Raw genomic sequence first — 23,571 nt, 5'->3', positions numbered from 1 at the left:
TTTATTAATTATTTATATTTTTATTTTTCTGTATTTTAAATAGGGGTGATGAGTTTTATTAATTTTTATGATTAATTACTTTTTTATAATTATCATTTAAAAAGGTAGTAAGAGTTTTATTTGATACTTTTCACATGACTTTGTATCTTTTTCAAAGTCTTTATCACAGTAAGTTACTAATCATCTTAGTTTAATATGTCCAGAATTGTTCATAGATTTACAATCCATAAATTCCTGTTATCGAGTTCTAACTTTCTACATTTTGAGCTGCTTTTGTAATGAAAATTGAGAAAGGTGAATTTCACTTTGGATCATTTTAGAAAAAAAAAAAAAAGAAATTTAGAATTCCAAAATTGGTTTATGGATGTTCATATTACATGTATAATAATAACTTGATCATTTTAAAAGTGCAAGTTTTTCTAACCACCAGGCAAATCAGCCAAAAAGCGGCAAGGTGGGGTTCTCACAGAATACACTCATTTTGCCCACAGTTAATCACCTTTGTGACCTTAATTTAACTGTAAAATATTAAAGCTTTCCGTTGCGTTATTGTCGAGATACAGCCACATGCATATTGCACTGCCTCGCGTGGCTCCCGTCTCAATTTTCAGCTGTGTGAGTGGTGTATTTTTCACATAAGTTTGCTTCACAAATGTGCATCAAGTGATCAATACATTACTTCGGTCAATACCACAATTGAAAGATGGATATATAATCTTTATAACGACAGAGATTTATATCATAAATCCGTTGCTATGGTTACAAACTACCGAGGTTATTTGAGGTCACTTGATGACTGCCGCAGATACCCACCCTGTCAATAGCCTTATATCTCCACTAGTAGAGCACCTTAGATAATATCACTGATATTTACTGAAAATATGGACAAGGGGCCTACCATTAATTAAAACACTGGCGTGGCCTTTTCCCTACAAATTTTGCAACAGCGACGCAAATTCTTCTATTTTCTGGCTACATTATCGTAAAACATTTTTGCTTCCCACAGTTTCGATTTGCATTTAAGAATGTTTAAGTTAATTTCAACGTTAGTTAGGGACTAATTAACTGAAATAGTCTTCTGTAGTTTTTATTTATTGATTCCTGGATATTAAGTATATGCTAAGTTCAAATACGGGGGTAAACATGCATTCGAAACTAAATTCGTGTAGGCGGCCATGACAGTTTCAAGTAGCAGTGGTGGAAAACGTGCGATGAATGCACTGCAGATTTTCCGAATTTCAAGCAGCAAAGCGCATACTTTGTTGTTCTGTAGACCGTTACAAAGACGGAAAGGTTGTGCGATACTCAGGAGATCCGACTAAGATGATTGGGGTCACCTCCCGATGCTAAAAGTTACATGCAGAGTGAGAGGCTTATGAGAGGCAGTGTCATCATCAGAGGAAATGGAGAGTGAGCTCGACTCAGTCGTGTGTCCAGCGCATCGTCACATGCTGTGGATCTTTTGGGGAGCTGCAAGAACACGTCAACTACTTCTTCGGACCAAGTTATTATTGTAGGACTTTCCTTGGTCGGACCAAGCGGGAGCTTTCATGCACAGTGTATCCAAATTTTTTATCAAGACGAAGCCAAGATATTCAGTTCGTTGGGCCCAGGTAATTAAAAAGGTGACATTCGTCACATTTTTATAATTAATTAACACACCGAATTCCTATACAGACAGAAGGTTGATAATGGTATGATACCTGTGTTGTTTGAATTAAATATGCATAGTAATTAGACAAGTGAAGCTAAGTCATCATCTAAATACTGCTATCTCTGACCCTCAGAACCACAGCAAATTTGTTATTACGTAAATTGAAAAGAGCTTATGTTTTGTACTGTACATGTTAGCAGTGTAAACTTTTTTGTTTGTATGAGCAACAAGTTACAGAACCCTCACAAATAAAAAATACTGCTTTTGTAGATCATTGCTAGTGATTAAAAGAGTAAAAATCATATCACAATTACATGAATAATATTTTGTATATTATATTATATATATATATATATATATATATATATATATATATATATATATATATATATATATATATATATATATATATGAAATAAAGCTTAGTTGTAGCCTAAAATGGGGTTTCATGGTAAATTTTGTTGGTTGAAAATTAAAACCATTTAGTAGATTAAAAAATACATTTTTGTTGTTATTTTAGCTAGAAGATGTTTGGAGACTGGTCAGAAAGAGCAGCCAGGAATCAGATATATGGCAAAGAAAATAAAGTGATTAATCCAAGCACCCGAAAAAGAAGTTTTGTGAAGAGGATTGACTTACTACCCAACAGACTAAAATGTATTTTTGATGTTTATCTACTTTGAATAAGTATTTGTATCTACAGTGGAAGGACACCAATGACCCGACAGATAGCTAAAGTCAGCCATGATGATCCAAGCAAGTAGCAAGGAGATCCCCCATAAGGAAGTAATGTCATTTATGGGAGCTTCATTAAATGATGAAAACTAACACTTTTCGCTCACCTTTTTTAACAAGGAGCTATCAGACATGAATATTTGCCCCAGAAACGTGTCCCGGACCTCTGGCCGCTTAGGTGTTGAGTCCCATGATAAATGTTCAGAGTTCTTTTTTTTTTTTTTTTTTTGAAACCTAGGATCATGTCTGCTTTTTTCTGTTTCATTTTACTGAAGATATCCGTGAATGCCACCTTTAAATGGGATAAGATCTTACTGAGATATTGATATTGAATATCATATTTTCATTCCTTGGAGCAAAAGATCAGTTTGACTTATATATTTGAAAGCAGCAATATATGTTCCTGGTCCTGAGTAGTGCAAAATAATCCATGAATTACACCATTACATAAGTTCAACTTATTTCTTCATTCTCCTCAGGAAGGGGATTCAGTTGGATAATATAGATTTGCATTACTTTGATGTTTTTGTAGAATGAAAATCAAGTGTACTTTTTTTTTTAAACATTCACTTAAATCTGGAGTTAAAACTTTGTCGGTGTCTTATTCAGTTAAGGGTGACAGGAGTAGTCTTGAATGGCAGTTACAATGCCCTCCACCCATTTATTAAGTTATTGGTAATAAGTATTTTCCAGTTTGAAGATTTGAATTGTTTGCTACACTTCCAGATAATTTGCTTATTTATACTTAAACTTTAAAGATCCAATAAAGAGATGATTATGCATTATGAAACATTGTTGATTGATTAAAAGCTGTGTGTGTGATTGGTGCCCACTTGTGTCCAATAATGTTGAAGTAGTAGATCAAAAGAAATGTTAAAGGAATACAGTTTTCTTTATATGATTAAATGTAAGAAAAATGTGGGTTGTTTGTCGTTTTATTTTCTGATTAATTAAATTTATTAGACTAAAAATATTTTTAATTAATTTTGTAAGCTATAGTATTACAGGGAATACCATTCCCAGGTGTACAATCGAGATGGAAGCTATTGAGCAAAGGGTAAAAACTTGAGGCCACGTAGCAGGTTGAAAAGGTTTTATGTCTTGACCAAAGCTACATAAATTTCGATCACAAGTCGTCAAAATATGAATATGACGGTTTAAATCCCAAAGGTAGGCTCTGTTATAGGGCAATTGCCTATTCTTGTAAAACTATTGTTCAATTCTGCCGTGATTAGAGTAATTGAGCAGGTATTACTGGCCAAGACAAGAGCAACACCCATCCAAATTTTACAATTTTCGGACATTTTAATATTAAAATATATCGCCAACAAAAGAAAAGGCCACGAGGATCTCCTTTGTACTTTATATTTTTAATGTTCCTTTACAAACCCATACAGGTTTGACAGCCATAGGACCTCTACTAGTGGGTATATGACCCTCTGAAAATCGCCATGCGTAAACTTAGTTTTGGGGGGTGGGGTAAAAAAAGTGGGTACAGTGTGGGCAAGGTGGGTTATATTTTTAGTTTGAATGTCTTTGGGGGAAGAATATTGATCAACAAAATACATCATACATGTACATAGTAAATATATTACTAGATAAGAGTATAATAAGCATATATATGAGTGACGTGTATGATAACTGAAAATCTGCTTCGAAAGCTGGAAAAACAGAAAATTGGGCATAAATCCCCTGAAATACAGTTTTATGGCATAACATTTGGCAGAAGTTAAAAGGGTCCTCAGGCAAGTATTTCAGCCCAATAAGGTCAAATTCTGTGAACCCCCACCTTGCCGCACTTGTCTGGTGCTTAAAAAAACTGGCACTTAAGTTAACAAACTGTCTTTTATCACTTGTTTGATATTTTGGCCTCTTGAGGCAAACGGCTCAGCGTGTGGGGGGGTGCAAGCGCCGATTGCTCAAGTCATGCCAACAATGCGCATGTGCCGGTAGCCGGAAACAAAGAAAAATGAAAGCCCCCAGCGAAGTAAACAAAAATGTACACAGTTATAGTTAGTCTGACTGATTAACGTGTTCACCATTTTCCATTCTTTCAATAAAAAATTAATATGTAATGCTCCTTAATCACATGATCCCACATTTCGCGGTGCGTTCGATAGGGGCAGGTCGGTGTGGCAGGAGTGCACGTCCTAGTAACGCAAGTCCGCCCGGACACTAAGTCCTGGGAATGCAAGTCCTAGGGCATGCATTGCTAGGAATGGAAGTCCTAGGACATACGTTACTAGGATTCAATGTCCGTAGGACGAAGGCTCCTAAGTAATGCAAGTCCCACATGTACGTGTAGTAATGCACGTCCTAATGGGACGTGCGTTCCTAACATTTTAGTAACCCATGTCCTATATAGTTTACACCAATAAATGACATGAATAAATAGATATAGAGACATACTAGTTTTAAAGATATAATAAACGTTTGCTTTATTCTATTTATATGACATTTTATCTTTATATTTTACAATGTTTTCCGATAGGCAGTTCATATGCATATTAATGAAGAAACAAAAACAATTTATTTATTTCATGTGTATTTTTCATCTAGTAAACGCACATTTTGACGTGTTAACTAATGCATATTTTTGGCCTACTCCTCCCTCACTGTACAATATGTATGAGCCTGGTTTGCCCGATATTTTTTTTTAACAAAATAAGGCACCATCCAAAGGCATCCCTTTTCATCCTTTGAGGTATATGTACAGTGTATATTATTTCATGTCCTTTTTTACTGGGGTGTACCATTTGTGTTTTGCGTCGAAATTCTTATTTTCTCTCACTCTCTCTCTTTTTCAAAACCTTATTCCTAAGGGAAAAATCACTTTACACAAAACGCGGGATCTCCGTTCTTAGATTTATTTTTCGGTTTACAATCGCTGAAATTAAAAAAAAAACCTAATGCTCGATGGAAATTTGCTCTTGGAAAGTATTTGCTGAGATTTAAGACAAATCAAGACAGTTTAGAAATTGAAAATTGCAATATATGTATATAATGTTCTGTAATAACCCTTTGCTATTTTGGTGCTTTGCCACTTAAAAGACAAAACAAAAAAGTTGTAAATGTAATGAGCACGGAATTTCGAACACATATTAGACATTAAAAAGATCATTAAACATTTTGCTACAAGTAATAAATAGGGGGAAGGTCATGTCAAAGATAGGTCTCGAACCCATAGATGCAACAGAGCGATTCATGAATTCTTACCTTGTGGTCTTGCACGTTAACCACCACAGACGAGTTGAAGTTGCAAAACTCTAATTTTTTGCCTGACATATGGCTCACCAGGATTTCATATACATTTATAGTTTTATCATTTAATAGTATTATTGGCTAAGGATATGACTTTCAAGTGGCCGGACTTTATTACTGTCATAGGTGTAACAGGAATAAAAGTCCGACAGCAATACAAGTCCTACCTACTCTAATTATGAGCCAGGAACTTAAGTCCCTGTAGGACTACTATTCCCAGGTACATGTAATGTTAGTCCTACAGACAACCATTACCAGGAACCGAGGTCCGAAGGGACTTGGATTACTTGGATTACTGTTACACCGGGAGGCACCTCTGCTGAACAGAGAGCGCATTGGGGAGCTGAGGAGCGCGAGCATCTGGCGCAGCGCAAGTGGCGCGCGCCACTTGCGAGCCTCACCGGTGTGACTGAATTGCGCAATATACCGCAATACAGCGCAACACAGTGCAATGCACTTGAAAAATCAAATCCAGTTGCAATTACACAAAAGAAATGACCATTCCCAGCAAAATAGGGTGATATAAAAACAACCTATATTACTAAGCAAGTTATATCGATGATATAACTTAACAAATCATCAAATCTTTTATATTGTCCAGTTGGCAGCCATGTTGGCGAGTGGCTCTTCTTGGATACATTACTGGCCAAGAAGAGCTACTCGCCAACACGGCGGCTGACCAAACAATGAAAAAATTGTGCCGATTTGTCAAGTTGTATCAGCAATATTAATTACTATGTACCATATTTTGCTTTTATATCACCCTATTTTATTTGAGATTACCCTTTCTTGTGTTTACTTGCAACTGGACTTGTGTTATCAAGTGTATTGCGCTGTGTTGCGCTGTATTGCAGTGTATTGTATAAAGCCATCAAGGAAAAGAAAGTATGTTAATAATGCATAAAGTTTTATCAATAGTAATATTAAAAACTTAAAATGATAAATACTATGAAAAAACAATATGAAATGACCTAGTATTAAGCATAAATTTTATTTTCTTTAGTCCATTAAACACCAATGGGCACTTCTGTATACAATCCCAAATTGCAAAATAAGTGACTGTCAAAATTTGAAGACATTATAAATGTATTTCTGTTAGAAGTCAAAACTTAGTTGTATAATACCAAACTGATCATATCACTTCCTTTAGGAAAGGTAGACTCACTGACCTTTTAGAAAGTAAAAATGTGAAATGATTCTACTGAATTTGTAATTTTTTAAAATAAATATCAAGAATTATGTATTTATACTGTTCCAGGGAGGCTAACAGGCGCTGATCCGTTTGTACCAGAGATAAAGAAACATGTCGTTGGAGAGGTCAAATAAAAGGAATATTTTTAAATATTAACTATAATTAAAATTATATCCTTATTTATGTAACGTTCTAAGACTGTGTGTATTTTACTTGGAAAAACGGGAATCATATGCAACCAGTCAGGTGGCTTTTGAAGCTCATGTATTGGACTCTGTTTCAATATTTTAAAGATAATTTTTACCTTTTTTATATTTGCTCCCAAAGTCGTATTTTTTATGTCTAAATATTCATCATAGCTTCGTATCTCACCCAACTAGAAAACCCATCAAATGATGTTGATAGCTTCTTTTGGAATGTCAGAAACAAGGATGCTTGGTTTAGAAGTTAATTGGAATTGGTTGAAAAGATCCAAACCGAATTCAGGACTAGTTGTGCAACGTGTCACGAGTTTAAACATTGTTGGTATTTTTTTTCTTAAGTGAAAATTACATTTGTTACAAAAAAAAAGGCAGCAAAGCTGTCAAATGTACAGACAAAAAGCAGAAAATAACAATGCACAAAATAGGTTACTGTCAATTCTGATTCAAAAGTACATTATGCTTAACTGAAAATTCAACATCAAATTTCATTTATGATCAACAGGTAATATCGATGTAAGTAAAATGTGTAACAAGCATAAGGCTTCAGGCCCATGGGAGTTCAAGTTCACACTTTGAAAATGCCAGAATGAGAAAAATGAAAATTTCACACAAAATTGCATAAATTCAATAATAAATGATAACGCAATTGAGCTGGCTTTCTAATTTGAACTGCATGCCAATCCTAAAATTCATACTTGTAAGTTAAAAATTATAAGTAACACTGTTTTTTATATTGTTTGTAGTAGCAGTGCAAAAAGATTTTTGTCAATTTTGATGTAACATTACATAATAAATTACAGAATAATTATCACCAATTTGGATTACTGACTATAAATAGCATGGACATGTAGAAAATTTGATTACCTTTCGGCTTCATGTCCATGGGAGCTCCGAGTCCCACAATGAATATGCCAAAACGATAATAATGAATATTTCATAAAATGTATAACTTCCAGAGAAAGAAGCCAATTAGACTGCTTTTCCAACTCAGGCTGCATTTTAGTCCTGTGTTTCTTTTTTGAAAGTTTGGCAGTCATAAGTAACACGGTTTTCCCATAATGGTCATCATGGCAGCACACCAAAAATTTTGTTTTCTTCTATTTTGATGCAACATTACATAATGCTTAACAGCATAATGACCATCAATTTTTAATAATAAAATAAACATATCATGGGTTTTCAGAAAATGTGACTAGCATGGGTCTTCAAGTCCGTGGAGGTTCTAAGTCACACCTTGAAAATGCCAATATGTGAAAAATTTAATTTTCACAAAAAAACTGTTTAATTGCCAGAAAAATTTACCAAACAAACTTCATTGCCTACTGAAGCTGTATTTTAGTCCCATGTTTCTTTCCTGTAAGTTTGAGGACAGTCAGTGACATGGTTTTCCTTAAATGGTCATCATGGGAGCAGTGCCCAAAATAGGGGTTTCTTCAAATTTTGATGCAATATTACATAATGTTTAACAGCATAATGACCATCAATTTTTAATAATAAAATATTAGTATCATGGATATTCAGAAAATGTGACTAGCAAAGGTCTTCAGGCCCATGGAACTTCAAAGTCACACCTTGAAAATGCCAAAATGTAAACAAGACAGCACTGTTCTGAATGGGTTTATTTCCATTTTTAACACTTTTTTAACATAAAACAAAGTAAACAGTTTACTGTCTTTTTTACATGTTCAACTAAGAAAATTGATGGGATGGGAAAAATATCAATAGAACAGTGTTAAATGTCCAATTTTCTCCATTCTGGGATTCTGAACATAGTGGATGATTGAATCTGACAAACTGCAATGATATGATTTTATTTCCATTGTTGACACTTAATTACACAATACACGATAACACGTTTACCATCATTTTTACAAAATCAACTAACAATGTTGTAAAGATGCAGGAAATGTCAAACAAACACTTTTACGTATCTTATTAGTTCAATAATGAGACTGTTAACATGCCTAAGAATTGAATCTGAGGAAATGTGAAAAAACAGCATAACTTCTAAAATAATGGCCTGATTATGCTGATTTTCGAACTCAATCTACGTTTTAGTAAGATTGACCACTCCTGTGAGTATAATGACAATTGGCTTATCTGTCTTTCTTATATTGTGTTATCAGTGTTCCATATATGCTGAAAAAAGTGAAAAAAAAAAACAGCATAACTTCCATAAAAGTGGCCCGATCATGCTGGTTTTCGAACTTGACCTGCGTATTATGAATATTCATCAGTTCTATAAGTTTCAAGCCAAAAAAGTAAAGCGGTTTTTCACTTATCGTGTTATCAGTGTTGCATATATGCTGAAAAGTGAAAAAACAGCATAACTTCCCTAAAAATGGCCCGATCATTCTGATTTTCGAACTTGACCTGCGTATTATGAATATTCATACGTTCTGTAAGTTTGAATACAAAAAGTAAAACGGTATTCCACTTATCGTGTTATCGCTGAGTGCACGGCGCCGGCGACGACAGACGCAGGTGACAGCTATATGTACAGACTGCGTCTGTACATTAAAAAAACTATACATAATACAGAATATCTTTGACCATTGTCAAAGACATAGGGAACATAACGTCATCAACATAACTAAAAAAGTTACGGACCGATTTTGATGAAATATTCAGGAACTGACGGAAATGGGCCAAGGAAAAGATGATCAGTTTTTAGTGGTGATCTTTGGCGGAGGTCAGCGCTCTCGGAGTGCTTTTCTAGTTTTAATATAGGATAATCTGTGAACTATCCTTTGGAGGGCTTATGCAACAACAAATGGTCTGGATAAAGCATTTAATACAACTATCAAAAAGTGTTAATCTCTGAAATACTAGGTGACAGTATAAACACCTCAAAGAGACTGTAAAATGTCATTGCTACTATTATTACCTCCGCCAAGGAGGTTATGTTTTCACCTCTGTTTGTCTGTCTGTCATCAACATTATTCAAAAAGTTTTGGACCGATTTTGATGAAATTTTTAGGAACTGTCAGAGGTGGACCAAGAAACAGATCATTAGTTTTTGAAGGCGATCCGTATCAATAATCAGTAATCAAAAATATCGAAAATTTAGGGGTGAAACGGCATTAGATGGAGACTTTACTGCCTTGGCGGAGGTCTGCGCTCTCTGAGTGCTTTTCTAGTTATTACTGGTATTATTTAGCATTTTTACTTTTACACACATCTCAATACACAGCATGGTTCAATTAACAATAAGATACAATACGAAAAAGATGTTTACTATTGGTTGTAAAGGTATGAATGGAGAGAGTATAATTGATTATTTAAAATGAATCCAATACGTATCGTGTGAAGCATTAAACATAGAAGGACCAGTTATCTGATTGGCGTTTTTCTATTCATTTTCTACCAACTATTTAATTTCATGGTGTCGCGAGTTGATACTCCCCTATTTTCTAAAATGGAAGGGCAATGGGCACGTGGTCGGAACCATTTGGGGCATTGGATAGTTAAACTTTGCTTAGTTCTAAATGAAGGACAGGTGCAGCATCTACTTTGGGATCGTGCCAGTGAACTTGGCTCCGTCTTTCCCATGCCTTTCAGGGCCTACTGCCGTGAACCCGCCATCTACCGGGAGATCGGCGCCCGTGATGAAGGATGCGTCTTTGCTGCAGAGGAAGGCAATGGCGGCGGCAACTTCTGAGCATGCTCCGATACGGTTCATCATGTGACATCCCTCGAACCACCTCTTTTGGTCTTCATCGCCTGCGAAGAAGTTTGCGAGCTGAAATATGAATGATATCAGTTTGGCAGTGTTTTAATTCTTTCTTTTGCTCCGCACTGCCTTTAATATGGATTTTGATTATCAGCATTAAAACCATGACTTTCTCTCTTCAGCTCATCTTATTAAGCATTTCTTCAATCAAATTTCAAGATATCAGTGAATCTTCTGATAACCCCCCTCTCTCTCTCTCTCTCTCACACAACACACACACACACACACACACACTTACCGCTGCTGTATTTATGGATCCCGGTGACACGGAGTTCACCCGAATGTCATCTTTGGCCAAGTCCAGTGCCATACACCGGGTCAGCTCCAGCACGGCACCTTTACTGGTACAGTACGTCCACTTACTGACCGATGCCACGTGGCTGAGGTTACTGGCTATATTGACGACTGATCTGGCGTCAGGTTCGGCTGTGTTGATGAAATATTAGTGAAATATTGCTTAAGTACTGTACGGATTGCAAAAATATTGACAAACTATGATCAATTTCAGATATGGAGATTGAAGGAATGTTTACTTTTTAATTTTGTTCGATGGAGAGAATTTGTTTTCAAATTGGAGTAAAGGCCCCTTATCAGTGGACGGCGTCCTTTCTGCGCTCAATACCCCGGTCACACCTACACTGACGCGCTAAAAAAAAATTGGCAACTGTGGCAATTTTGGCATTCGTCAAACGCGCCGGACGAGAGTTATGCATTCGTTTTTAATCGTTGCCGCTCTCTCTTGTGCGTCTGAATTTGTGTGTCATGTGTGGTCAGTACGCTTAACTCTCGTTCTCTGTGCGATTGTTTTGAACATACCCAAAACTGCGGTGACCATGGCGCCTGTGCGATCTTAGCGATGCCCGTGCGTTCATTGATCGTTCAATGGCGACCTGGTCAGTTTAATGGTCGCAGCAAAGGACGCAGAAAGGACGCCGTCCAGTGCAAAGGGGGTTTCAAGAAAGGACTTGCTGCACGATGTAGATTTTGCTGTTATTACGGTGGAAAGCAAGGATTCATGCTCATACACGTACAAGGTGGTGATAGAGGGGAGAGAGAGAGAAAGAGAGAGAGAGATGGAGAGGAGGAGAGAGAGAGAGAGAGAGAGGAGAAGGGGGACAAAGAGAACGAGAGATGTGTATTTTACCTGTCTTCATGTGAGGAAAGCAGGCCTGTACCATATTCGAGTATCCAGCCACATTCACACTCATAACTTGTGCCCAGTCGGACGTGTCGGCATCTAGAGCTGTGAAACAAAGACGAACGTTGATTTTATGTTGAGAACCGAGGGGAGAGAGCAGGGATATCAGCCCTCCCCCCCTGGCCAGCCCGACCCATCACCCATCCCACAGCAGCATACACAATGTTTTTTTTTCTGATTTTGTTTTATGTAGATGCAACGCGAGAGTTTCGTTTTGTACGTCGCGTGCTCTTGCGCTGTGAATTTGAAGGCGAAAAAAGGGATGGTTACGACTAAGTGTTCATGCATTATGGACAGTGCGAGTTAAGTTTTAAATTGTCTCACGTTCCCACTTTACGTCAGATGTATGGAGGTCTATGCGGGGGTATTCAGTGGTTCCGTTCACCCAAATATTATTTAATCAGGTCATTGCCAGCTGGTAGGTTTTGATATCGTGCCGTAGACGCATGTAGGCAAGCCATGTACTGGGAAATATAACAAAGGCGGTGTTCTTTTCATTAGAAAAGCTGGAAAAATTATGCCAGCTAGCAGAAGAGATCTGCACTGGGTAAACAGCTGGGAGATTAGAAACCAACTGGGACAGATGACCGGATCGACCATTCATAGTCCACCCCCTGATTGTAAAAAAAAATGCCCCAAAACATGCTATCTTTATCAAACATTCACTTTTAAATGATTTAAATGCAATACTCGTGGTTTGTCGGAAAGAGATTTTTGCAATCCATAACTTCTACTTGCCTTTAAATATGAATACAGCAGCACTGTTCACAAGAAAGTTGATGCAGCCACCGTACTGGCTAGCTACGTGGCTAACGGCCTTGAAGCACGCCTCTCGGTCGGAAACGTCGACCTGGTAAAATTTCGTCTCAAAGCCAGCCGCCTGGAGCTCAGCCTCCAACTGTTTCCCGGCAACTTGGTCGATGTCGAAGAAGGCAACAAGTGCTCCGTCATTCAAGAATCGTCGCACACATGCACTGCCTATGCCACTGGCACCCCCTGTGACTATAGCTACCCGCCCCTTGAGTCTGTCCTTAGTGCTTGCTGCATCCAGGCTAGGTTGAAGAGCTGCCATTTTAAGTCACTCCTGACCTGGTTTTCCTTTTTGCAAAATCAAAGGCGAAGAATAAGGGGTACCGGAGGAGATTAGCATTGGTTAGAATTGTGCTGGAAGTGTAGTGGTGTAAGACGTAAAGCTGAGTGGTCATTTTTAGCTGGAGGTGAATGGGAATGAATACGTGGGCTTGGAGAAAAAAGCAATTTTTCTAACAACACGATAAGATAACATTTTATCTTAATGCATTTGGGGCAGAGAATACTTGTAGAAATAAGAGGCACATGAGATGAAAACGTGACACGGAAATTGAAGGTGCAAAATCGTGCTTTATTTGCAGTCAATTTGTTTTGAAATACATGCTGCATCGACCACCAGCGCGTGAAAGAGCGTAAAGGGAAAATAATTCCCGGGAGGCTATAAATCGTTGTCATGTGGAATTTTGGCATTTATATAATCTGATATGTCCATATCTAAGTATTTTTTTTGGTGTTTTTTGATGTTTTAGGGTCTTTCAAGGACCTTGTGAAAACCAGGAAGTTGTTCGCAACTGAGTCAAACCAATCCGTAACTGCTGTGCAAAGATATATCTATTTTTAAATATTTTGACGAATTTTTAGATCTTTATATGTCCATCTGACATGATATTCCACACATATGATCACATTAATACACCTTTTACACCGGGGTAGCCACTAATCAGTGACAAATGCCTATATTATGTCTACAAGTAGGCCTATTCTCTGCCCAAATTGCGTAAAGAAGAAATGTTATCTTACCACTTTGTTTGAAAAACTGCTTCTTCCTCCGAGTCCTCGTCTTCTCTCCCATTCACCTCCAGCTAAAAAGACCACTCAGCTTTACGTCTTACACCACTTGATGTTACACTTCCGGCACAATTCTGACCAATGCTGATCTTCTCCGGTACTTCTTATTGGTGACCTATTTTGTGTTGGGCCCCGTTGCGGGCCACCGTTACGACGATTGTGTTTTTGTGTAGGCCTACCCTTTACCAGGCCCATAGATTGACTTTTCTTTAGATATTTGCTAATGAGGGACAGACGGTCATCCGGGCACTTTGCCTTAGCAACTGGCATTCTCCCCTGATCCTGTTATCTCTTATCTCCTTCGAGGCGTTATGACCGGGGTAATTTCCGTATGATGCTGCCTCGCTTTAGGAGAAACGGGCAATCCAGAGTTTCATTTGTTTCGTTGATATCAAATAAGAAATTAAAAAAGTGATGGTAAATATTTATTTATTATCCTCTTTCCCTCTCCTCAAGCTGTGAGTAAGCGTAATGGAAACCAGATGTGAGGAGTGACAAGCCCTCGAGTGCCCATGCAGACTCCTAGCCCCACGCCTAGGGTGGACCCCCCTCCCTTTAAATAACATGTACTCACCCCTGTGCCCCTCCCCCCATTCAAAGAATCATGGATCCGCCCCTAGAGATATAAACTATATAGAAAAAATAATAAAACAGCACATCTAACAGGACCCTGGACTCTATTCATTCAAAATATATTACCATCATAAACAACATAAAGGCAATAATTTCAGAATAAAATAAAACAATGTTGAACAGATATTTTAATTCTCCCGAATCTAACTGATACCACATGAATGGAGAAGCCATTACAGAAAGCGAACGCAGGAATTAAAAGGCATTTATGTCCCCCCCCCCTGCTTCTTCACACATCTCTCTCTCTCTCTCTCTGACACCCTTTTAATATAGGATTATCTCTGAACTGTCTTTTGAAGAGCTTGAGCAACAACATAGGGTCTAGATAAAGCCTAAATACAACTATCAAAAAGCGTAAATCTCTGAAATACTAGGTGACAGTATAAACACCTCAAAGAGACTGTAAAATTTCACGGCTACTATTATTACTATTGGTATTATTTGGCATTTTACTTTAACACATCTCAATACACAGCATGGTTCAATTAACAATAAAATACAGTACGTAAAAGCAGAGCATTATTGGCTGTAAAAGTACATACGTATAGTGAGTGTAAAATTGATTATTTAAAATAAATCCAATAAATATTGTGTGAGGCATTAAATATTAAAGGACCTGATATTTTATTGACGTTTTTCTATCCATTTTCTACCAACTATTTAATTACGTGGTGTCGCAAGATGTTTCACCCCTATTTTCTAAAATGGAAGGGCAATGGGCACGTGGTCGGAACCATTTGGGCCACTGGACAGTGAAACTTGTCCTAGTTCTACAATGTAAGTGAAGGACGGCCGCAGCATCTACTCTGGGATCATGCCCGTAAACTTGGCTCCTTCTTTCCCATGCCTTTCAGGGCCTACTGCCGTGAACCCGCCATCTACCGGGAGTTCGGCGCCCGTGATGAAGGATGCGTCTCTGCTGCAGAGGAAGGCAATGGCGGCGGCAACTTCTGCAACCTCCGATACGGTTCATCATGTGACATCCCTCAAACCACCTCTTTTGGTCTTCATCGCCTGATATGAAGTTTGCGAACTGAAATATGAATGATATTATTTTGGCAGTGTTTTAATTCTTTCTTCTGCTCCGCACTGCTTTAATATGGATTTTGATAATCAGCGTTAAAACCATGAAATTCTCTCTTCAGCTCAACTTATTAAGCATTTGTTCAATCATATTTGAAGATATCTGTAAATTTTCTGATACCCCTCTCTATCCCTCTCTCTCTCTCTCACACACACACACTTACCGCTGCTGTATTTATTGATCCCGGTGACACGGAGTTCACCCGTATGTGATCTTTGGCCAAGTCCAGTGCCATACACCGGGTCAGCTCCAGCACGGCACCTTTACTGGTACAGTACGTCCACTTACTGGCCGATGCCACATGGCTGAGGACACTGGCTATATTGACGATTGATCTGGCGTCAGGTTCGGCTATATTGATAAATTATCAGTGAAATACTGCTTAAGTACTGTACGACCTGCTAAAATATGATTAATTTCAGATATGGAGATCGATGGAATGTTGACTTTTTAACTTTTTTCGATGGAGAGAACTTGTTTTCAAATTGGAGTAAAGGCCCCTTACCAGTGGACGGCGTCCTTTCTGCGTTTCTTCTGCGATCAAAAATTTGGTCAATGCGCTAAATACCCCGGTCACACCTACAAGACGCAAGGTCGACGCTCGACTTTCGTTCTCTGTGCAATCGTTTTGAACATACCCAAAACTGCGGTGACCATGGCGTCTGCGCGATCCAAGCGATGACCGTGCGTTCTTTGAGCGTTCAATGGCGACCTGGCCAGTTTAATGGTCGCACAAAATAAGCAAAAAGGACGCCGTCCAGTGCAAAGGGTGCACGATGTAGATTTTGCTGTTATTACGGTGGACAGCAAGGATTCATGCTCACACTCGCATAAGGTGGAGATAGAGGGGAGAGAGTGGGAGAAAGAGAGAGAGAGAGAGATGCAGAGGATAAGAGAGAGAGAGGAGGAGGACAAAGAGGAGGAGAGATGTGTATTTTACCTGTCTTCATGTGAGGAAAGCAGGCCTGTACCATATTCGAGTATCCAGCCACATTCACACTCATGACTTGTGCCCAGTCGGACGTGTCGGCATCTAGAGCTGGAGAACAAAGACCAACGTTGATTTAATCAAGAAGTTATAAAGTTATTTGATTTAATGTTGAAAACCAAGGGGAGAGAGTAGGGATATCAGCCCCCTCCGGCCAGTCCGACCCATCACCCATCCCACAGCAGCATACACAATGTTTTTTATCTGATTTTGTTTTATGTAGATGCAAGCGAGAGTTGCTCTTGCGCTGTGAATTTGAAGGCGAAAAAAGGGATGGTTACGACTAACATCCCATTTCCATAGATTTTTAGATCGATCTATCCCTGTGGGGAGTCTCACTAGATTGCTGTCAGCTTGGCCGGCTTAAGCGTCTGTCCCGCCTACTAAAAGCTGTAAAGGGGTAATTAACTATGGTGCCCGCTCGGCTGACTGCAATTTAGCGTGAACCCCCAGGGAGTTAGGTCGATCTAAATCTTAATCTTTATATCGAGCTAAATCTCTGGGAAAGCACCCTTAATGTTCATGCATTATGGAGCACAGCGCGAGTTAAGTTTTAAATTGAAATATAACAAAAGGGGTGTTATTTTCGTTAGAAAAGCTGGAAAAATTATGCCAGCTGGCAGAACAGATCTGCACTGGTTGAACAGCTCTCTCGCTGGTAGATTAGAAACCAACAGGGAAAGGTGACCGAATCGACCATTCTCGGCCAACCCCCTGATTGTAAGAAATGCCACAAAACATGCTGTCTTTATTAAACATTCACTTTTAAATTATTTGGGGAAATGCTCGTGGGGTGTCGGAAATCGTTTCCTGCAATCCATAACTTCAACTTACCTTTATATATAAATGCCGCAGCACAGTTCACAAGAAAGTTGATGCAGCCACCGTACTGGTTAGCTACGTGGCTAACGGCCTTGAAGCACGCCTCTCTGTCGGAAACGTCGACCTGGTAAAATTTCGTCTCAAAGCCAGCCGCCCGGAGCTCAGCCTCCAACTGTTTCCCGGCAACTTGGTCGATGTCGAAGAAGGCAACAAGTGCTCCGTCATTCAAGAAGCGTCGTACACATGCACTGCCTATACCACCGGCTCCCCCTGTGACTATAGCTACACGCCCCTTGAGTCTGTCCTTAGTGCTTGCTGCATCCAGGCTAGGTTGAAGAGCTGCCATTTTAAGACACTCCTACCCTGGTTTTCCTTTTTGCAAAGTCGTAGGTGAAGAATTGGTGACCTATTTTGGCCCCCTGTTGCAGGCCACCGTCATGACGATTATGTAATAGATAGACCCCGAGTCAACGAGGGTCAAGTGGCATACACGAGTGCCTATCGTGTATATCGGGCTCGTGGACAGTGGATTATGTAGGAAATAATGCAGTGTCCACGAGCCCGATAATACGAGCGCCAGCGAGGCATGCTATCGTGTATATCGGGCCAGGGGGTAACAGTGCATTATTTGTCACACATACAAAGGGAAATCGTGCGCGTTCCCCACCCAAACCCCCTAACTTTGAATAGAACACGCTGATATCACCGCACATGGGGTGATATCAAAGAATACATACCACGGGGCTGATATCAAAACAAAAGGATTGCAGGGACCGCAATTAGGCGGCAAACGCGGGGAAAGTCCATGTGTGAGATAATACACTGTCACCCGAGCGATATATACCATAATACCTCGAGCGTAAGCGAGTGTATTATTTGACATACATACCGAGAACAAATATAGTCATTTCACCCTAAAACACCCCTAAAACCGAATAAAGTGACCCTATCGCATAGATTTTAGATCGATCTATCCCTGTGGGGAGTCTCACTAGATTACTGTAACCTTAGCCGTCTTAAGCGTCTGTCCCGCATACTAAAAGCTGTAAGGGGTTAACTAACTATGGTGCGCGCTCGGCTGACTGCAATTTAGCTTGAACCCCCAGGAAGTTAGGTCGATCTAAATGTTAATCTCTGGATCGATCTAAATCTCTGGGAATACACCCCTAGAGATGTTATGTGGAATAAACTCGTCCACGTGCGCTGGTCACCTCCCGCCGAATTCTTATGTAATGCTAAATACTTGTCGTGGACGTTCAACTGGCTTGAAAAGTATTTAATCAACCGTCGACACTGACCATGCGCGTCTCAGCTGAGCCACACCTAGCTTGGACTGCTGCGGAAAAAGGTCCCAAGGCAAAGCGTCTACTTTTTAGTGACATTTCTGATAAACAAAGGGCGTCGGACCAGAATATAGTCAAACTAATTTTTCACAAGTGCGAAGGAGAAAGAAATTTACTCTTTGGTGATATTTCTGACAAGGAGGCAGTTTCGGAATATAGTCAAAGTCAGACGGATGTTTATTACAAGTTCACGGGAGTAATAATTCTAGTTAAATTGTTATTTCTGACGAGGCGGTTACGGAATATAGTCAAAATCAAACGGAGGTTTATTTCAAGTCCACAGGAGTAATAATTCTACGTTTTGGTGACATCTTTTACTACGAGACGGTTTCGGAATAGATATGTGCTGGTTATCAGAGCATTCATGTGCTACATGTTATTACAAGTTCAACTTCAAAAGGGGATAGATTTGATTTTTACCGATATATGTCTGATAAAGAGGAAGAATGAACACCTTAAAAACAAAAGGTAAATCACACAACGCTCGTTAAAAAGTTATAGATTTACAAATAATTTGTATGGACGCGTGGCTTAACTGTAACCTAATTCCCGTTTTCAAACCATACCCATATGATATGACTTACTGTAATAAAATTATCAAGAATAATTGTTAAACGTCAAAAGTTTGTTAATTTTTTAAGAGTGTGAGAGATTTTAAATTTGTCAACTGGTAGGTATATAACGCAAGTAAAGTCACTATTCTCTTGATGCCAAGAAGGTCACATGATCACTGTCTTCGGCTTTCAGCATTTAAGATACCTCGACTGATTTAACCAAGATGCAGTCGTGAAATTCTAGACTACGTCGAGGTTAAATCCGAGTTTTCCGAATGACGCTACGCAGAAATGTCGAGTGAAGCGAGATATTTTTGGGTAGCGGCTCGAGGTTGCCCTCGACCTTCACTCATATCGCATATCATATCAGCATATCGCCATGGTCATATAAGGGACCGTTCACATGAAAAATCTATTTTCTAAAAATCTAAAAATCTATTGGCGGCATCTTGTGATCACGGTCTGTGCCCTGAATACCCCTTGGCGTAATTACTGGTAGCGCGAGCGAATTACTTCCAAAGTTGTAATTAATTCTCGGCTGCGCTCGGAGGAGATTCTCATGAAGCCAAGACTCGATACAAAATGAAGTTAAACCTGGTTGGGATCGATCAGTGCCCCTTCAAAGAACCTGCTGACAAGTGGACTAATGATATGAAGGAGTGCCCAGCTACATATAATGGAGATATATATCATTATTTGATCAAATCTCCTCGTAAGTAAAAATATTTGAGTCAATATGGAGATGTCCATTGTTGTTTCATATAGGCTGAAATAAGCTGAAAGTGTCTTCATGAAAACGACCTCAGCCTGCCTTTATTTTCCAAGTGTTAATAGAACGTGTTAGTGTCCAGTTTTAGATATGATTAAAAAATTAAACCAGGTTCAGAAGATCATGTCAGCTTACATTTATTCAAGCAGTGGAACACCTTTACAATTTTCGCATCTACTTAATCATAAGATTTTATATATTGCTTTTTTCATCTATTTGACAGGTCTGTATTCCGCAGAAGCAATGGAAAACTATAAGTCTTTGGATGAACATGTTTTTTCGTCTGTGGCTGGGTACAGACTGTGTATCATTGCAAGACGAGTAGAGGGGATTTTATTCTTAAAGCAGATGTGAAACCTTCATGGCGTGTGACAGAGGAGCCACATCACCCACGGGTGGCCTTGAGCAAAGATGGCAAAGTAATTACTGCACACTGCGATTGCATGGCAGGGTAATTATCTTTTTCAGTTGTGATTCTTGTTGTACATATAAGTAGTTTAAATCCTATTATGTGCAATGCTCTTTTTAGCCTTTAAAACATGAAATATTGAAAATAAAATTTAGATGGTTATGCAATTACACCTTCCCCTGTCTGGAGAGAAACTTGTACAAATTATGAACATTTGCTCTCTTTTTTTAGATTGGGAGAGACATGTTCTCACATTGGAGCGGTGCTGTATAAAGTGGAAGCCGCAGTGAGACTAGGTTACACAACCTCTGCCTGAACTGATTTGCCATGTCAGTGGAATGAACGCTATGTTAAGGATGTTGAACTGGCCCCACTGCATCTATAAAGTACTACAGTGAAAAAGCTAAGAGAAAGCTGAGGGAGAGCACAAGAGTCCACAGGGAATCGCCGCGGCCAGCCACTTATGAGGAACAGCACAGTCAATAAGACATCTAGGGACTACTACTGTAGTCGAACTTAGTGCTTGGAGCGAGCACAATGAGGCCTTTATAGAAGAAAATTCTGAAGATTTTGCCCCTGTTACCACGGTTCCAGACAATCTGAGAACTCTCTACAAGGAACAATACACGACCCTTAGCAAGGAAGATATGGTTGATGTGTGTAATGACATTTATGCTAAACATGATATAACACCTGAGGAAATTAAAAGTGTGGGGGAGACAACAAGGTTGCAATCCTCATCCTCAGCCTGGCATGAAATAAGGACTGGCAGAATAACTGCATCTATTGCTGGTGACGTTATGCAAACAAGTGTTTCCAAGCCGTCCTCTACACTGCGCTCACGCTCACGGTAGTTAATTACCCCCTTAGAGCTTGTAGTGGGCGGGACGGACATTTAAGCCCGATTATCTGACAGTAATCTAGTGAGACTTCCCACGGGGATAGATCGATCTAAAATATATAGGAATGCGCCCTTAGAGTACCTGCTGTTGAGTGGGGGAGAGAGAATGAGGGGAATGCGTATGAACTGTACAGGCATGTTGTTCAGGAAGACCCGCACAGGCCCATCAAGCTGTGCCCATCAGGAAGAGTGTATGTGGCAGACCATGTTGGGCTTCAACATTCTGAGGCCCATTTAACAGAGTCAGGCTTACTGCATTCACCACAAAAACCACATTTTGGTGCATCACCAGATGGCATCATCACATGTTCATGTTGCGGACTTGGTGTTCTTGAGGTAAAATGCCCTTTCAACTGCCGTGAGAAAACAATGGAGGACAACATTCAAGGAGAATTTTTTGTCAAGATGATTCATTTTCTCTCAAAAAGAAACACAAGTACTATGCCCAAGTACAGCTTCAGATGTAGTACGTGGCTAATGCCCAGTATGTTGACCTCGTTGTTTGGATCCCTGTGGATTGTGCCTGTGATTACGAGGGTAATAAGGGATGGCAACCAAACTGGATACTTTTAGGCTCTATTGTGTCCTGCCGGAATTGTTGACCCGTCAGTTGGAAAATGCTTCGGCGAATAGTCAATCGTCAACTGTGGGCAACAATTCCAAGTCTTATTCCAAGGCATTTCGGCAGTGTTCTTTCTTCTGCTCCGCACTGCCTTTAATATGGATTTTGATAATCAGCGTTAAAACTATGACATTCTCTCTTCAGCTCAAATCTTTCATCATTTCTTCAATCAAATTTGTCGATATCAGCGAATCTTCTGATACCCCCCCCCCCTCTCTCTCTCACACACACACACACACACACACACACACACAAACACACACTTACCGCTGCCGTATTTATGACTCCCGGTGACACGGAGTTCACCCGGATGTCATCTTTGGCCTAGTCCAGTGCCATACACCGAGTCAGCTCCAGCACAGCACCTTTACTGGTCGAGTGCGTCCTCTTACAGGCCGATGCCACGTGGCCGACCATACTGGCTATATTGACGACTGATCTGGCGTCAGGTTCGGCTGTGTTGGTGAAATATCAGTGAAGTATTGATGAAATATTAATATTACTGCTCAATTTTGACAAAATATGATAAATATTTGGAGATTGATTGCATGTTGGCATTTTAACTTTGTCCGATGAACAAAATTTAGTCTAATTGGAGAAAAGACTGAATTTGAAAGAAAGTCGGTATAAATTACGATGCTGATTTTGCTGATGTTTTGTTGTTTAGGTGGATAGACACAGGCAGATGAAACAAACACTTATGAACTCGTTATTTAAAAAGAGGGGAGACACAAAGACATATGCACACACTTTCACAGAGTGGCAAGAGATGTGCGTCCCTAAATTGCGTTATACACCCTAATACAGCGCAATGCACTTGGAAAAAAGAAAAAGCAGTCGCAAGCAAACACAGGATATGGTCTTTCACAACGTACATAAGCATAATTTATAAATAGTTAATTAATATCGTTGATGCAACTATACAAATCAGCAAAATTTGTTAATCATCGGGTCCGCCGCCATGTTGGCGAGTGGCTCTCCTTGGCCGGTGCCATGTACCAGAAAGTCCTCCATGACAGAAGACTCCGATTCCCATTACTTTGTACAGGTGTCCGCCGCCATGTTGGCGAGTGGCTCTCCTTGGCCGGTGTCATGTACCAGAAAGTCTCCCATGACAGAAGACTCTGCTTTTGTACAGGTGAGCCTCGCCCTAGATTTTGACCCATTTAGGTCAGACTAACCCTAACCATTATAACTATATGGAGGGCGGACCCTCAGTTTCATGACACCGGTATTATTGGATGAAGAAAGAGAGGGAGAGAAAGAGATGGAGAGGAGGAGATGGAGAATAAAAGAGATATATGTTTACCTGTCTTCATGTGAGGAAAGCAGGCCTGTACCATATTCGAGTATCCAGCCACATTCACGCTCATGACTTGTGCCCAGTCGGACGTGTCGGCATCTAAAGCTGGGGAACAAAGACGAAGGTTGATTAAATGTTGACAAGCGAGAGGAGAGAGAGAGAGAGAGAGAGAGAGAGAGAGAGAGCAGGGATATCAGGACCAGCCTTCCGTCAATGATCTCAATGTAGCATACATATTTTAATGTTGTGTTTGATGTAATGTAACCCCCCTCTCTCCCTCTCACTCTCT

At 39.6% G+C, this 23,571-nt stretch overlaps 3 protein-coding genes and 1 long non-coding RNA gene across 6 annotated transcripts in view; 1 reads left to right on the top strand and 3 right to left on the bottom strand.

Annotated features, from left to right (window-relative positions):
- LOC106166850 (uncharacterized) overlaps positions 1 to 14,144 on the bottom strand; it is a 34,743-nt gene extending 20,599 nt beyond the window's left edge. The window contains exons 1-4 of one of the 3 annotated variants that reach the window (XM_087019354.1): positions 13,899 to 14,144; positions 12,715 to 13,074; positions 11,923 to 12,021; positions 11,017 to 11,204 (exon numbers count right to left, since the gene is read on the bottom strand). In XM_087019354.1, the coding sequence (XP_086875480.1) occupies positions 11,017 to 11,204; positions 11,923 to 12,021; positions 12,715 to 13,048 (621 nt within the window). In that variant the 5' untranslated portion in view covers positions 13,049 to 13,074; positions 13,899 to 14,144. The other 2 variants (XM_087019353.1, XM_087019355.1) reach the window with 2 other exon arrangements.
- Positions 417 to 3,179, top strand: LOC147760449 (uncharacterized). The gene is made up of 2 exons (XR_015330908.1): positions 417 to 1,613; positions 2,175 to 3,179. It is a non-coding gene; the product is annotated as an uncharacterized LOC147760449 (long non-coding RNA).
- Positions 10,622 to 23,376, bottom strand: LOC106166848 (uncharacterized). The gene is made up of 3 exons (XM_087019358.1): positions 23,289 to 23,376; positions 22,247 to 22,434; positions 10,622 to 10,787 (listed from the first exon to the last, which is right to left on the bottom strand). Exons 1-2 carry the CDS (start codon positions 23,350 to 23,352, stop codon positions 22,304 to 22,306), a joined length of 195 nt encoding a protein of 64 aa, XP_086875484.1. The 5' UTR covers positions 23,353 to 23,376; the 3' UTR covers positions 10,622 to 10,787; positions 22,247 to 22,303.
- LOC106152045 (uncharacterized) lies at positions 14,267 to 17,947 on the bottom strand. Its single transcript, XM_087019357.1, has 4 exons — positions 17,394 to 17,947; positions 16,512 to 16,610; positions 15,735 to 15,922; positions 14,267 to 15,520 (listed from the first exon to the last, which is right to left on the bottom strand). Exons 1-4 carry the CDS (start codon positions 17,725 to 17,727, stop codon positions 15,338 to 15,340), a joined length of 804 nt encoding a protein of 267 aa, XP_086875483.1. The 5' UTR covers positions 17,728 to 17,947; the 3' UTR covers positions 14,267 to 15,337.
- Positions 23,377 to 23,571: the final 195 nt, after the last annotated feature.

Source organism: Lingula anatina, chromosome 8 (assembly GCF_051362555.1).
Source record: "Lingula anatina isolate TDL-2025a chromosome 8, LinAna3.0, whole genome shotgun sequence".
Lineage (NCBI taxonomy): Eukaryota > Metazoa > Brachiopoda > Lingulata > Lingulida > Lingulidae > Lingula > Lingula anatina.
The sequence above is the reverse complement of the archived record's forward strand: the minus strand, read 5'-3'. Positions and strand labels throughout refer to the sequence as shown.